At 37.7% G+C, this 15195-nt stretch overlaps 2 protein-coding genes across 2 annotated transcripts; both read left to right on the top strand.

Moving 5' to 3' along the window:
* Positions 1 to 1311: 1311 nt before the first annotated feature.
* LOC116210950 lies at positions 1312 to 2292 on the top strand. Its single transcript, XM_031545116.1, has one exon. It carries the CDS (start codon positions 1312 to 1314, stop codon positions 2290 to 2292), a length of 981 nt encoding a protein of 326 aa, XP_031400976.1.
* An 11584-nt stretch (positions 2293 to 13876) lies between these two features.
* Positions 13877 to 14731, top strand: LOC116210949. Its single transcript, XM_031545115.1, has one exon. The coding sequence runs from the start codon at positions 13877 to 13879 to the stop codon at positions 14729 to 14731; it is 855 nt and encodes a 284-aa protein (XP_031400975.1).
* Positions 14732 to 15195: the final 464 nt, after the last annotated feature.

Below are 15195 nucleotides of genomic sequence, written 5' to 3'. Positions count from 1 at the left end.
CAAATGGGCTCAAGTCTGTGTATGCCCAAGTGGAAATTTTACAGTTATATTATAGTGGAGACAAATATATTGCCTAAGTTATGTTCCGAGGTATCTAAAAATGCACTTTTATTCAGGCCCGAGTATGGAGCTCGAAGCTAATTTGGTATTTTGTCCCCCATTTCCCAAGCAGGGAAGAGGATGTTCGGCTCGTGGTCAGTGACACGTGTTGGGCCACACGTCCTCACGTGAGGGCAAATGTTCAGATATGTTGTCCCACATAGAAAATTTGAGAAAGAAACCACAAACTTATATAAGGCTTGGGTCCAGCAACCTATCAGCTTAAGATTTTAGATTGCAGATGGGTTCAAGTCTATGTAAGCCTAAGTTGAAATTTTACACTTATATTATAGTGGAGACAAATATATTGCCTAAGGTGTGAAGTTATGTACATGGGTCCAAGCCTTGGCTGAGTTGGCTCCATGCATCCGATCAGAAAAAATAAAAAGGGGTCATGCACATGAGTTCACATTGATGTACTACTTCGCGTGGTTTATGCTTAAATCTTTTACACAACCATAGCTTGCTTACTTCTCAATCGATCCTCGATTTGTGAACACGATAGTTCACACATACTTTTGGAAATATGGCAATCTGCCAGCACAGACCTCACATTGCATGCTATTATTTCTTTTTGATGAAAGTGGTCCAGCGAGGAATTATTTGCTTTTGATCAAGACACTTCCAATTCAGCATGTTATAGTACTAATTATTACTCATAGTTCTATTATAGTGGAGACAAACATATGGACTAAGGTGTGAAGTTATGTACATGGGTCTATGCCTTGGCTCCATGAATCTAATCAGAGAAAAATGGGGTCATGTACATGAGTTCACATTGATGTACTACTTCGCTTGGTTTATGCTTAAATCTTTTACACAACCATAGCTTACTTACATCTCAATCGATCCTCGATTTGTAAACACGATAGTTGACACATATTTTTGGAAATATGGCAATCTGCCAGCACAGACCTCACATTGCATGCTATTATTTCCAATTGATGAAAGTGGTCCAACGAGGAATCATTTCCCACTATGGTGCTCTTTGATCAAGACACTTCCAATTCAGCATGGAGATGCCACATATGTGTGGCTCTCAGTCACTCTTGTCAATATGTTCTCATCACCAAGGACCCCTCTTTTATAACCCGCGCGCCCTGCGAATTGTTGGTACGGTAGAAGAAGAAGAAGAAGAAGAAGAAGAAAGAAGAAGAAGAAGAAGAGTAAGCAGTAGTACATTACCAAGGTGTAGAGCGCAACTAGAGTTTGATGGAGGGAGGACCGGAGAGGCTCAAGTTCCTCGGTGCATGCGGAATGTTCGGGGAGTCATTCCGGGTGATCTCCGCCCGGAAGAAGCTCTTCGCCCAGATCACGCTTGCCCTGATCCTCCCTCTCTGCGTCTTCTTCCTTGCCCACTCGAAGGTCACCCAGCTCGTCCTCGAGAACAACATCAAGACCAACGACCACGGTCAGCTCATCAATTATGACGAGAAAAATGGCGAGTACGAAGCCCTCTCCCACAAGAAATACGGTTGGGCGATTATCCTAGCCATAAAGTTCGTCTACTTCACCATCGTCCTCATCTTGTCCCTCTTCGCTACGTCAGCTGTTATCTACACCGTCGCATGCGTCTACAACTCCATCGATGTCCCATTCAAGAAGGTCATGAGGGTTGTGCCGAGAGCTTGGATGAGGCTCATAGTCACATTCCTATGGCTCTTCCTTCTTATCGTCGTCTACAACTTAATTTTTGTAGCGCTCTTCTGCCTGTGTTTTCTATTTGGTCACGTAGTTGCAACCGTCCTTGCAGTCATCCTAGTAATTGCCTATTTTGTGGGCATCGTCTACTTAACAATTGTGGGAGAGTTGGCATTTGTAGTGTCTGTCCTCGAGCATGTCTACGGTAGGAAGGCAATGTCTAAGAGCAAGGCCCTGCTGAGGGGCAAGCTATGGAGCGTCTTCTTCTTCTTACTATTGCTCGGTCTGTGCTTTGGGCTGGTCCAGTTTGGGTTCGAGTTCACCGTGGCTGTCGGGGTTGTAATCAAGAGTGTGGCACTCAGGATCGTGGCAGGGGTCATCTTTTGGTTTGTGCTTGCGCTCGGGACCCTCATTGGTCTCGTCGCATTAACTGTCATTTACTTCGTCTGCAAGTCCTACCACCATGAGAACCTCGACATGTCTATCGTCACAGACCACCTCCAGGTCTACTCCAAGGCCAGGGATGTCCAGCTCGAGCGTTCCCAAGTTTAACAACATGTTTTCTCCTCTCTATATAAACAGTCTTGTTTTGTTGCTTATGTATAAGTGTCCGATGTAATAATTCTCTTTCGAATGTCAACTTGGTTATGATCATCCAATTAGTTTTAAATTCGTGTAGAATATCTAATATCTATCAATATCAATACAGAGCGCAGTTCACTAACTCGTTACAACTCAGTGATTTGTATATGTGTTTTCGATGTATTATTATGAAATATTTGGCACATTTGTACTTGGTGTTGTGTCCTCATAGAGTGCGTGTGTATATGTCAGCCACTGCAGAGAAGGTTGTTTATGTCAATTTCTTCGTGACGATGAATCTCTCATATCATGAGTGGGGGACAGAATTTTTTTTTTCTTCGAAAGTCTAATTAGATTTCAAAAGTCCAATTAGATTCCTTTATTTTCTTTTCTATTGAAACACATGTATGTATTTTTGGAAATAAGATCCAATTTTTTTATAAGGAAAGCTGAAAGTTTAATATAATAAAAGAGAAATCATAAATAATTAATAGAGATACACATGTAATCTCATTAAATATTGAAAACGCAATCTCTAGATTAATAGATGAGAACGTAAATCACTGCGTTACACTCACTTATGATAGTTTGTATGTCTCTTTCATTATTATAATTCACGATGCTTGTAATTGAGTATGATTTGACTGCACCAAAAAACAATTTGATGAGTCGACGATCGATTTAGTGCAAGCAACAGCCATAACATGTGTTATTCACACTCGAGTAGATATTTATCGGTGGATCAAACATCATGAAACAATGAGGATTACAAGGAGGAGAAGAAACTGCTTAAAGAAGTGCTTTTGGTTCGTAACTCAAAGGGGCTTGACCTAATGGTTAAGGGGTAGCTCAAGTATTCATCCGATTTCAGGTTCGAGACCCCATGAAATCATCGGATCGCATTTGGCATTATTACCCACCCTGTATGTCCCCGGCGGTTCACGGAGTCCCAAAAAAAAAATATGTTTGGTTCGGGACAGTGCATGCCATTTATACATTCACGTACTTATCAAAGAACCTTGGCAGTATTTTCTTTTATTTAGCGTGTACACTGATATTTGAAAGCCCATTGACTCCGACTAATCCAATTCGATCTGAGTCAGCCTATTAAGAGGTAAATCTCTCACAGCGTTAATTTTTGTCCACTTGCAAGACTCAAATTCCAGACATTATTTAAGGGGAACGAGCTGTCGAACTGCTTGAACAAATTCAGTTTAGTAGTGTTTTTTTTTTCAAAGAGCAATGTGTGTAGTAGAAAAACTCATGAGAAAATTATTATTTTGATACATGAAATTGTTTTTTGCTGTCAATTTGATGCGCAAAAAAAGAAGAAGAAAAACTGCTATCAATATGATATGCAAAGTTTGATTTTGTCCATCAAAATGCCCAACTGTCGAGTTGCTGGGATGAAATTGTGATATGGCGTCCTACGTGGCTTAAACTATGTTAGAAAAATTAATAAACAATCCACATGACCAAAACGATGTGGCATTTCACCGGGGCGCGGACAGTGGCTGTGAAGCGCATGAACGGGGCATGCTACGTAGCAACGGGTGAGGAAAGGACTCATCACCAGCGGCTGCCTGAGCGAAGCAGATTAGAAAATTTGAAAATATTGGAAAGTGTTTTTAATGCTGAGATATATAAACAATTGTGAAAGCCGAGGAGCACCATTGCTAGCCGTACGCGTGCGAAAACATTTGAAAGAGGTTCACATTTATTATTATTATTATAAGTTTCAAATTCTACGGTGTATGCAAAACCAATACGAACCCTTAGATCCCCTCATTTGATATGAACCATCAATTTTACATAAATTTTTTTAAAAGTATTTACATTCTTTACTTTCCGATTTTCATCCTACAAACCTTCAATAATGTTACAAATTAATCATCATGCATGGACCAATGAGGAAGTGCCACATTATCGACCATGAACCACCGGTCGAATCGAGTACATTAATTGAATCGTACTTCTAAATGAACCGGTTCATAAATTTTGTTTAGTTAAATTTTAATGAAGTCAGTAATTTTATACCCCTCAAAGTCTCCAACTAGTCCATAAGTTGTTGAAAAGTGCCAACAAAACTATGTATGGATAAGCTTGCATTACCGCACCATTGTTTCCATTCTTATGGAAATCAAAGACCTTTGTCCAATTTCGGTTACCAAGAACACGTTCCTTCATTAACACACAGACCATCAATATGCAAAGCGACCTTTTGGCCTTGCCCAGAGATAATTCACTGCTAGTACCCAATTCAAACACATCTCAACATCAAAGAGACTAAACCAGGAGCGACCACACCATGTTATGAGAGCATTGCCGTTACATCAGAAGCTCTCAGCGCGATGTAGTCGGAACCATCAGTTCCCTTGAACTCATTTCCAGCATACTTAGAATACATCACAGTGTTCCTTGGAGAGATTGACAATAGCTTCCTCTTCACCTACTCATCAAGGGGGCCTAGCCCGACTGCGATCACCTACTCAAAACATGCAAATGTGTCGCCATCCCATCGATGAGAGAACACATGAAACTTCTGCAAACATGATCTGTAACCACCAATTATTGGATTGTCGAATTCTTATCTTCTACTGACTTATCGATTTCATACGTTGTTCATAGGATTCGCCCTGTCAAATCATCCTTTGCCCTCTAGCTAGAAACTGTTCTAACACAACAAGCACCAGTACATGCGATAGGCAGGGCAACATGATAAATTCCTCGGCATAGATTTTGAGTGATCAAATGATTTTGTGAGAAGTTGAACTACATCAAGCCTTCAACTCAACTCAACTCCACTTATCTTTAATTCAACATCACAATAATTACTTTTTTTCATTTTAAATTTTTTTTAACCATTTAATTAATTTTTAATATTAAATTCTCTCAACTATTCATTACTTTTACACAATTTAACAACACAATCATTACTTAATCATTACTTTCTCTCAATTATTTATTACTTTTTCACTCTTTTTTTCATAATTCAACAATACAATCATTACAAACCAATTAAAACCAAAATTTAACTTAACTCAACTCTAAATCCAAACGCACTCCAAATGATTTTGTGAGAAGTTGAACTACATCAAACCTTCTACAGATACTTTTGGAAACCGTAGGTTGCCAATAAAATGGTCAATACAATTATACAAACAATTTCCCGATGATATATATAAATGGTACAAATGTATATGGCGCCAAAGGAAGGTTTCCCCTTGGTCGCTTCTGTCAACAACAAGAATCCCGCAGTCTTCTCCTTCACCGCAGTAATCTACTATAAGGCCATGGTTTCATGGAACTCTAGCATCCTGGAATGCATACCTTGATTAGAACTCTGTCATTCAGGGGCTTCATATCCTTGACATCATTAGTCTCGAGAATGCCTACAATGTCATCCTCATTATAACAAAGGGACCAGATCGTGATCTTTCAGGGGTGTTTTTGAAATTTAAAACGTACAAAAATGAACGGTCCCATATTAGACTGAAGGGAATCTAAGAGCCCAAATTAATTACGTATGGTGTGAAAAACAAAAAATATGCAATGAGGAAGCAGACATTATAAGTATAATATAAATATAGATTTTCTTTCTAAGAAATCCTTACAGGCTTACCTTGCGTTTGGTAATGAAATTAAGTTTAATTTAATTTGATTTAGTTTGATTTGAGGAGATGAACTCAAAATTAGTTGGGAAAAGTATGTGAGAGAATTTGAAGAAGATAAAAAAGTAATGATTGCGTTGTTAAATTGATAAATAAATGTTGAAATTGAGGAAAAATTATTGAATCATTGAGAGAATTTAATATTAAAAAATTAATTTAAATAATAGATAAGAAAATATATAAGAAATAATGCGAAGAAAAGGATAAAAAAAGTAATGATTGTATTATTAAATTGAGATAAAAGTTAAGTTAAATTAAGTTAAGTTATATTTTGAAATCCATCCATCAATTATCTCCTCTTTCACGATAACTTCACAAACCCTGTTCATTTCGATTATATATATATATATAAGTTAAATTTCTATTTTCGGTGGTCTTTGAATACCCAAATTCAAATAGTTATCGACCATTGCCGAACTTCTTGTGGGTAATTAGGTCAGGCAGGTTTGCTCTTGAACATCATTTGCTCTTGGATATCTTGAGTACGTATCGTGATATATAAAAGAATCTAGCGTCGAATTTATGTATTGCTATTCTAAATTATGATAAGTTTCTCTACATCCATGGCTCCTACACTCTTCCATAGTGGTGACTCATCATATATAATGTTGTTTCATGGCGTGCATGCATTAAAATTAGGGGCGTACATGAATATCGAGTATACCCGAATTCGGTTAAAACCTATCTATATTGGTATGGTTCAAGTAATTTCAATTGAAAATAGGATAAAGTCCGGATAATAATTTAAGGACCCTGTAAAAACAAGTTCCAGTTTCGATTTCAACATACAGGGTACCCACAGAATAGGTACCCGGAACTTATATTTTTAAAAAAATTATTTTATATTTACATAATCCTCTTAGTTTAGAGAATCTTAAGTAGAGTTTATTTGCTTTATCTATTAAGGATAGAAACATAATCTTTTGTTTTTACTAAATAGCTACATAATCTTTAGTTACTTATTTGTTTTGTCCACTGCATAATCCTCAGGAGAGTTACATAATCTTTTAGTTTTATGGATGGATGGATGGATAGATGAGATCCGATTAATTTCTGTCGACTTTCAAATAAATAAAAGGAGGCCAAAAAGAAAATAAATAAATAAAAGGAGGCTTTGCTTCAATTCATTAACCTGTCTGTGTTAGCTGTGCTTATAACCTTAATTGAATTGTCCTGCCTGGTTTCACGTGCACCCACCAATTCGAACGAAGCCCAGTCTCCTCAAACTACCTTATCATTCCAACAGATCGATTAATCCCATCGTCCATGATTCATTTACCATTTGGCATGCATGCATGTGCCTGCATGAAGAGGATGTATGTGAGTTGTGCGTACATGGTATAATTAAATTATTGTCTTGTAAACACATACATAAGAAAAGTGAAGTAATCAGTGGTCCGATCATAATTAAAAATTTATTCTAGGCCAAAAATATATATAAACTTCATTAGGTCTCCTTTAATTCATCATGAGCGTTTTTTTTCCCTTTCATATACTCATGATTAATATGACAAGCTAGCAATATTCCTATAACGTCAGATCAGTGCACTTCATAAGTATAATAATGCATGCATCCACCAAATCCATTATACATAGCTGACCTTGTAAGTGCTCCATAATTGAACTCTCCCGAACACTAATCTAGTAAATTTTGGTTTGGGCGTGGTGGGCCGAACAAATTATTTTTATTAATCTGGAAAATATTACACAATGCACACTCTCTCAGACTCACCCATATTTCTCGCGCTCACACTCTCTCTTACGCTTTGTTTGCTCTCTTCTGCTTAGGGATGATCGGTTCCAGATATCCTGTATTTTTTAAGATACCCGGACCCTACAAGTTCCAAAATTTTGGAACCAGACCATACTCTGTTGAATCCTGGAACCGGAACCTACCCGGAACCTGTATTATACCATAGGTTCCGGGTACCCTGTAGGAACCGGGACGTACCAACTGTCTAACTCAATCAAACAGCAAAAACTTCCTCTAGATCACTGCTTGATCCAATCCGTCATGTCAAAACTTGCGTAAATGAAACAAATGCACATGCTCATGTCTATGAATTGACCAAGAAAAACATCGGCATTCCACAAAATGACCTCTTTCTTATCATTCACGCGGTAAAAAATGAGTTGAGCATAGCCCAAGTTACCGCATTTAGAGTACATGTCGACGAGGGAGCCCACAACTATCGTATTAGCCCTGAAGTTAGTCCGTATCAGGTGGGCATGGATCTGCTTCCCACGCTTCAGATCATCAAACCTCGCATAAGCGCAGAGACACCTACTGAAAGTGAACTGATCGAGAAGGATCCAAAGGGCCGTCATCCTACTAAACAACTTGAGTGCTATGTTGCTCAGACCATTCCTCATGTACCCAGCAATCATAGCAATCCAGGAAATGGGGTTCTTCACAGGCATCTCGTGAAATATCTCACTTGCCCTGTTTATATAGCCCGACCTAGCGTATCCTGAGACCAAAGTGGTCCACACGAGGACATCTTTAACTTCCATCTCATCAAACACTCTTCTCGCATCTGTCATCTCCCCGCATTTAGTATAAGCATCAACTATCGAGCTTAAAAGCACAATATTCAACGAGTATCCAAGAAGTAAAACCTAGCCATGGACCTGTCTAGTAAGTCCTACTTCTCTCAGCTTCACGCAAATGGTCAAGAGGCCAGTGAATCTGAACTTGTTGGGCCTCATCCCCTACGTCAGAAACTCCTTATAGAACCTTAATACTTCTCCGCAATCACCAGCCTTTGGACGTGGGGACAGAGGGACTATGTCCCCAGGGGGGCCAACTCAACTCCAAACTATCACCAATGGTAATATAACAATAGTCAACTAGATCACGAAGGTAACAACATTCCAAAAGCAAACTTGCCCTAAACTATTTAAGTTGTGCACTAATAGGTCCTCATATTTCACTGAATAACTATTGCAAAAATAATCATATGTTCCCTTTTCCACTTTCTCATAAAAGAAAAAAAAAGTTTTGCATTTGTAAGGAAAAGAAAAGAAAAGAAAGCGGGGAAGAGAAATGAATGCTTTTGCTTGATAACCGCATGATCCCCATGAATTTTTTATTATTATAAAGGAGGTCCAATGGGTAGTCCCACGAGGTATCGAACCCGCGATCTTTAAGTCAACAAGTGAAGGCATGCGTTACTGAGCTACACTCTCTTTGGGTAACCATGAAGTTTTAGATTCAAATCTTGTTAATATAATTACATATGATTAATTACTTCAATTATTATTTTTCTATATTAAACTCATGAATCTCCTTTATAATCCAAAAAATAGAAAGTGGAAAAGAAAATGGATATACATTCTTAAACCTCTATAACTTTTTATTATTATTGTTATTATAAGATGAGAGTCTCAGAAAAGGATATGAAAAACATTGACAGACATGTGAAATCTTACTAATGAGAGGATGATACTTTTTTATGAAAAAATTAAGAGAGACATCACTCCCGCAATTTCGGAAGATCAAGTGTAAAAGGTTATTATTCCTCTCAACAAGTACATTTCTTGAGACTCGAACTTATACTCTCTCTTTTCTTTTCTTTTTTTCTCGATTACAACCTTATATTCTCCTTATAGGAGTTGTAATTGTTTGCCACTCAACAAGACTTGTTTGATAAAACGATACTTTCTTAAATGACATAGCCTTTACACATGTCATAGAACTTACCATTTATATTTAAGTCAACCGAGGAAGAATTCAAAATGATATTATACAAAGTTGAATCTATACTGACATATGAATAGATTCATCTTGATTTGCACTGCTGAATTGCGTCAAAATAATTTGTTTCTTACTATATGGATGCAGGCTCAGCAGGATTGAAGCTCAAATAAAAGTAGAAGAATTCCCATTTCAGTAAATATTCAATTTTTTTTCCTGGAAGATACAAAATAGTGTAAGGATGGGTTTGTTTAAATTTATTCAAATAAATACTTAAAAGTTAGTTATAAATTAATTATAAGAGAATATTACCAGGAGGAAAGAGAGCAAGATGACAAATGAGGTTAAATTGAGTTTGGTTTTAGAGTATGATTAAGTAGTCTACTCTACTCTATTTTTGAAATAAGAAAAGACAAAAATAATAATTATTATAAGTGTTGATAAATATATGAATGTGTGAGTGTATATATATATATATAGAGAGAGAGAGAGATAATTTTTATTAAAACATGATTATAAAAATTATTGGGAAAAAATATGAGTGATAAATTATTAATAAATTGGAGAAAAAGACAAAATAGTAAATATTATTGTATCAAATTTAGGGAAGAATAGATCTGAGTGGGGTGAAGTAGAGTTGTAGCCAAACACAAGCTAATCATTAAGCAAAAAAATCATATAATGTGTTAAGCAATAATATTTGATAATGAAATAAATTATTTAATTATTTATTGATACTATTTATCCTTCACAAAATATCTTCTCATTATTATCATTCATTCACTCGTCTCATGTATTTCTTTGTACAACTAATTAAATGTTTAATTTTTAATCACTTAATTTATTAGACTTCACCTACGTTAATCTAAGAAGATTGTACAATGGTTGAAAAGAGGACATAATACATCTATCATACAACCAATTATGATATTTCCCAAAAAAAAAACCAAAAATATGGCACAAAGCTGTTCGTTTTTTTCAAACGTTACAAATAATTTAGTTAATTAAAAAGAGTGTAGTGTAGTGGTGCACGTTTTTTTCTTAGTAATCAAGAAATTCTAAATTCGATACACGTTGAGGACAACCTATGCATCTTAATTAACTATTAGGATTTCTATTTCATCGTAATAAATTTATGTGCCTCCCTTTGTAATCAAACGAAAATAAGTTACTTATAATTAATTGAAGGAAATTATATAAAATAAGGAAAATAGTCACATATAGCACAGTTTTGACCTTATTTTTACTTCATAGCACGTTTTTAAAAGTTTTTATGCTCTATCACGAATCACTATTTTATTCCCTGATCTAGTACACCGTTAAACTTCGTCTATAAAACTTAATGACGTCTTATAACACCGTCAAACGTTACTAATGGTGGGTCCTTATTCTTCTTCTTCCTCCTCCTCCTCCTTCATGCCTCTGCCTTCCCAGCTCCTCCAAGGTTTCATCGATTTCTCCTTCTGCGGCACTCTCCAACTCCTTTCCTCGGCAATCTCCGTTGCTTCCTCCTCTCCCTTCCTCGAGAGGAGTCTCCTTCTCATCATCTTTTCTTTCCTTCGATTTCTCCACAATGAAACCCTAGAAATCGAAGAGCAAATTTATAGGATAAATCCTTTATAGTTTCTCCGATTGAGGGAGAGGAAGTAGGTTCCGGTCGTAGTCGTTTCTTGTTCGGGTTGGTGGGGTTGGTGTTTCGAAATTCATTTGTCGATTGTCGGTCCCGCCCGACATGGCCATCTTGTTGACCACCATGCTGCTGGCCTGCGCCACGACGGCCAAAATTATCGATGCAAATGTCGCCGAAGAAATCCAGACTCTCTTCCACATCTTTGCCCCTCAGCTATGGAATGGGAAGCAAATACTGAGGTTGTCTCTCCGTCTCTTTGGCAGTTTGTCTTCCGAAAAAGCAAACGTTCTGTTATTCTATGCCATGGCTTGCTCTTTGCAGATGGGCGAAAGCCCCCAGGGAAAATGCCTCTTGTCGAATTTCACATGAATTTGCCATGCCAAGGTCCAAATGAAAATGTAAGATTATTATATGGAAAAGGTTCCTTTTTCTTGGTACGGCTGAAGAATAATTTAATGTTTTGTGGTTGCAAAGAAAACATTGGATATACTCTGCTGAATTATGGCTTAATCGATCTTTTAGGCCAATCAGGCATGTTCTTTGTGGGCTTCCATGGCGATAGTCGTCCACAACAATATTTATCTTGACAGTTATCCAAGTCTGTGTTCTTTTTCAATTAGTATTGATAATTCAATTTTCTTTTTAAATGCAAATTAGGTAAAATAAATAAATTTACAAATCATCTGGCAATCCCTTGTTCATGTGAATCGATGCCAATGAATTCGAATATTTGTATCATGAATCTGCGTGGCAGCTGGAATTTGAGTTGACCGGTGATTTCCAAAAATTGGAACAACCATGAACAAGACATCCTTAAATCTCTATTGAATGGTGTCAGACGATTGTGAACCAAGGAACGCAGGACGATTGTGAGCAGGATAGAGGAAGTGAGAGGGGGCCAATCAGGCCTGCAGACGTAGCCCCAAAAACAAGAGTGATAAAAACAAAAACATGAAACCAAACTTGCAATCAAACAAAAAAGAAAATGGGGACCGCCAGCTATTGAGAATATTCTCAATCGGAGAAACTAAAAGGGATTTATGCTATCAACTTGCTCTTCGATTTCTAGGGTTTCACTATGGAGAAATCGAATGAAAGAAAAGATAATGAGAAGGAGACTCCTTGCGAGGAGGGGAGAAGAGGCGGGGGTAAAGATTGTCGAGGAAAGGAGTTGGAGAGGGCCACGGGAGGAGGAAATCGGTGGAACCCTGGAGGAGTAATGTTTGACGGCGTTATAAGACGTCATTAAATTTTTTAGACAGAATTTAGCGGTGTGCTAGACTTTGGAATAAAATGATGATTCGTGCTAAAGCGCAATAACTTTTAAAAACGTGCTAGAAAGTGAAAATAATGTCAAAATTGTGCTATATGAGGTTATTTTCCATATAAAATATAAGTAAATTATTTGATGTCAGGCAATTTATTTGTTAAATTCAAACGATTCACTTAAAATATCTTTGTGTTAATTTTCAAATAAGCCGATGAGCTGCACTGAATTCATTAATTGAGACTAATGATCATAATTCATATGTATATTCATTTTATCGGTGAGCAACTAAATATTCAAAAGTTTAATAGACCTTCAACTAAATCAATCGAATCAGGTCGGCGTATAAAACTCTCACAGTTTGAACTCAAGACCTTACTTAAAAATAATAAATATCAAAACTCTTGAATCAATGATCTTACTTAAAAGGAATAAATATCAAAATTGTTGAATGAATGCACGTTGGTCATATATTTGTTATGGGATGGAATATATACTATCCCGGTGTTCTCGTATCTCTTCAAGACTCGACAAGACAGAGATACTAGAGACAATTCCATTTCCTTTAGATTTTCTTTTTTCTTTTTTTCTTTTTTTCTTAACGAAAATGGATTTGCATTAGAAAGCAAAAGCAAAAGCTAGCAAAAGAAAAGGGGCAAAAAAAATATATAAAGAAAACGTGGACGTTAAGCTTAAAGATTTGTATATTACACTTTGCGTTTGGCGTGTACATTATAGTACTAATTATTACTCATTGTTATATTACTCATTATGTACATTGGCTCCATGCATCCTATCACAAAACAAGGGGTCATGTACTTATGAGTTCATGCCTTGGCTCCATGCATCCTATCAGAAAACAAGGGGTCATGTACATGAGTTTATATTGATGTACTACTTCGCGTGGTTTATGCTTAAATCTTTTACACAACCATAGCTTACTTACTTCTCAATTGATCCTCGATTTGTAAAAACGATAGTTCACCCATACTTTTGGAAATATGGCAATCTGCCAGCACAGACCTCACATTGCATGATATTATTTCTTTTTGATGAAAGTGGTCCAACGAGGAATTATTTCCTTTTGATCAAGACACTTCCAATTCAGCATGGAGATTCCACAAATATGTGGCTCTCAGTCACTCCTATCAATATGTTCTCATCACCAAGGTCCACTCTTTTATAACCCGCGCGCTCTGCGAATTATCTGTACGATAGAAGAAGAAGAAGAAGAAGAAGAAGAAGAAGCAGTAGTACATTATCAAGGTGTAGAGCGCAACTAGAGTTTGATGGAGGGAGGACCGGAGAGGCTCAAGTTCCTCGGTGCATGCGGAATGTTCGGGGAGTCATTCCAGGTGATCTCCGCCCGGAAGAAGCTCTTCGCCCAGATCACGCTTGCCCTGATCCTCCCTCTCTGCGTCTTCTTCCTTGCCCACTCGAAGGTCACCCAGCTCGTCCTCGAGAACAACATCAAGACCAACGACCACGGTCAGCTCATCAATTATGACGAGAAAAATGGCGAGTACGAAGCCCTCTCCCACAAGAAATACGGTTGGGCGATTATCTTAGCCATAAAGTTCGTCTACTTCACCATCGTCCTCATCTTGTCCCTCTTCGCTACGTCAGCTGTTATCTACACCGTTGCATGCATCTACAACTCCATCGATGTCCCGTTCAAGAAGGTCATGAGGGTCGTGCCAAGAGCTTGGATGAGGCTCATAGTCACATTCTTATGGCTCTTCCTCCTTATCGTCGTCTACAACTTAATTTTTGTAGCGCTCTTCTGCCTGTGTTTTCTATTTGGTCACGTAGTTGCAACTGTCCTCGCAGTCATCCTAGTAATTGCCTATTTTGTGGGCATCGTCTACTTAACAATTGTGGGAGAGTTGGCATTTGTAGTGTCTGTCCTCGAGCATGTCTACGGTAGGAAGGCAATGTCTAAGAGCAAGGCCCTGCTGAGGGGCAAGCTGTGGAGCGTCTTCTTCTTCTTACTATTGCTCGGTCTGTGCTTTGGGCTGGTCCAGTTCGGGTTCGAGTTCACCGTGGCAGTCGGGGTAGTAATCAAGAGTGTGGCACTCAGGTGGCCGGGGTCATCTTTTGGTTTGTGCTTGCGCTCGGGACCCTCATCGGTCTCGTCGCATTGACTGTCATTTACTTCGTCTGCAAGTCCTACCACCATGAGAACATCGACATGTCTATCGTCACAGACCACCTCCAAGTCTACTCCAAGGCCAGGGATGTCCAGCTAGAGCGTTCCCAAGTTTAACAACCAGTTTTCTCCTCTCTATATAAACAGTCTTGTTTTGTTGCTTATGTGTAAGTGTTGGATCTTAGGATGTCCTCAATCAATATATATATATATATATATTGTATTGGCCGATGTAATAATTCTCTTTCGAACATCAACTTGGTTATGATCATCCAATTAGTTTTAAATTCGTGTAGAATATCTAATATCTATCAATATCAATACAGAGCGCAGTTCACTAACTCGTTACAACTCAGTGATTTATATACGTGTTTCCGATGTATTATTATGAAATATTTGGCACATTTGTACTTGGTGTTGTGTCCTCATAGAGTGCGTATGCATATGTCAGCCACTGCA

The sequence above is a fragment of the Punica granatum genome, chromosome 6 (genome assembly GCF_007655135.1).
Source record: "Punica granatum isolate Tunisia-2019 chromosome 6, ASM765513v2, whole genome shotgun sequence".
Classification (NCBI taxonomy): Eukaryota; Viridiplantae; Streptophyta; class Magnoliopsida; order Myrtales; family Lythraceae; genus Punica; species Punica granatum.
The sequence above is the reverse complement of the archived record's forward strand: the minus strand, read 5'-3'. Positions and strand labels throughout refer to the sequence as shown.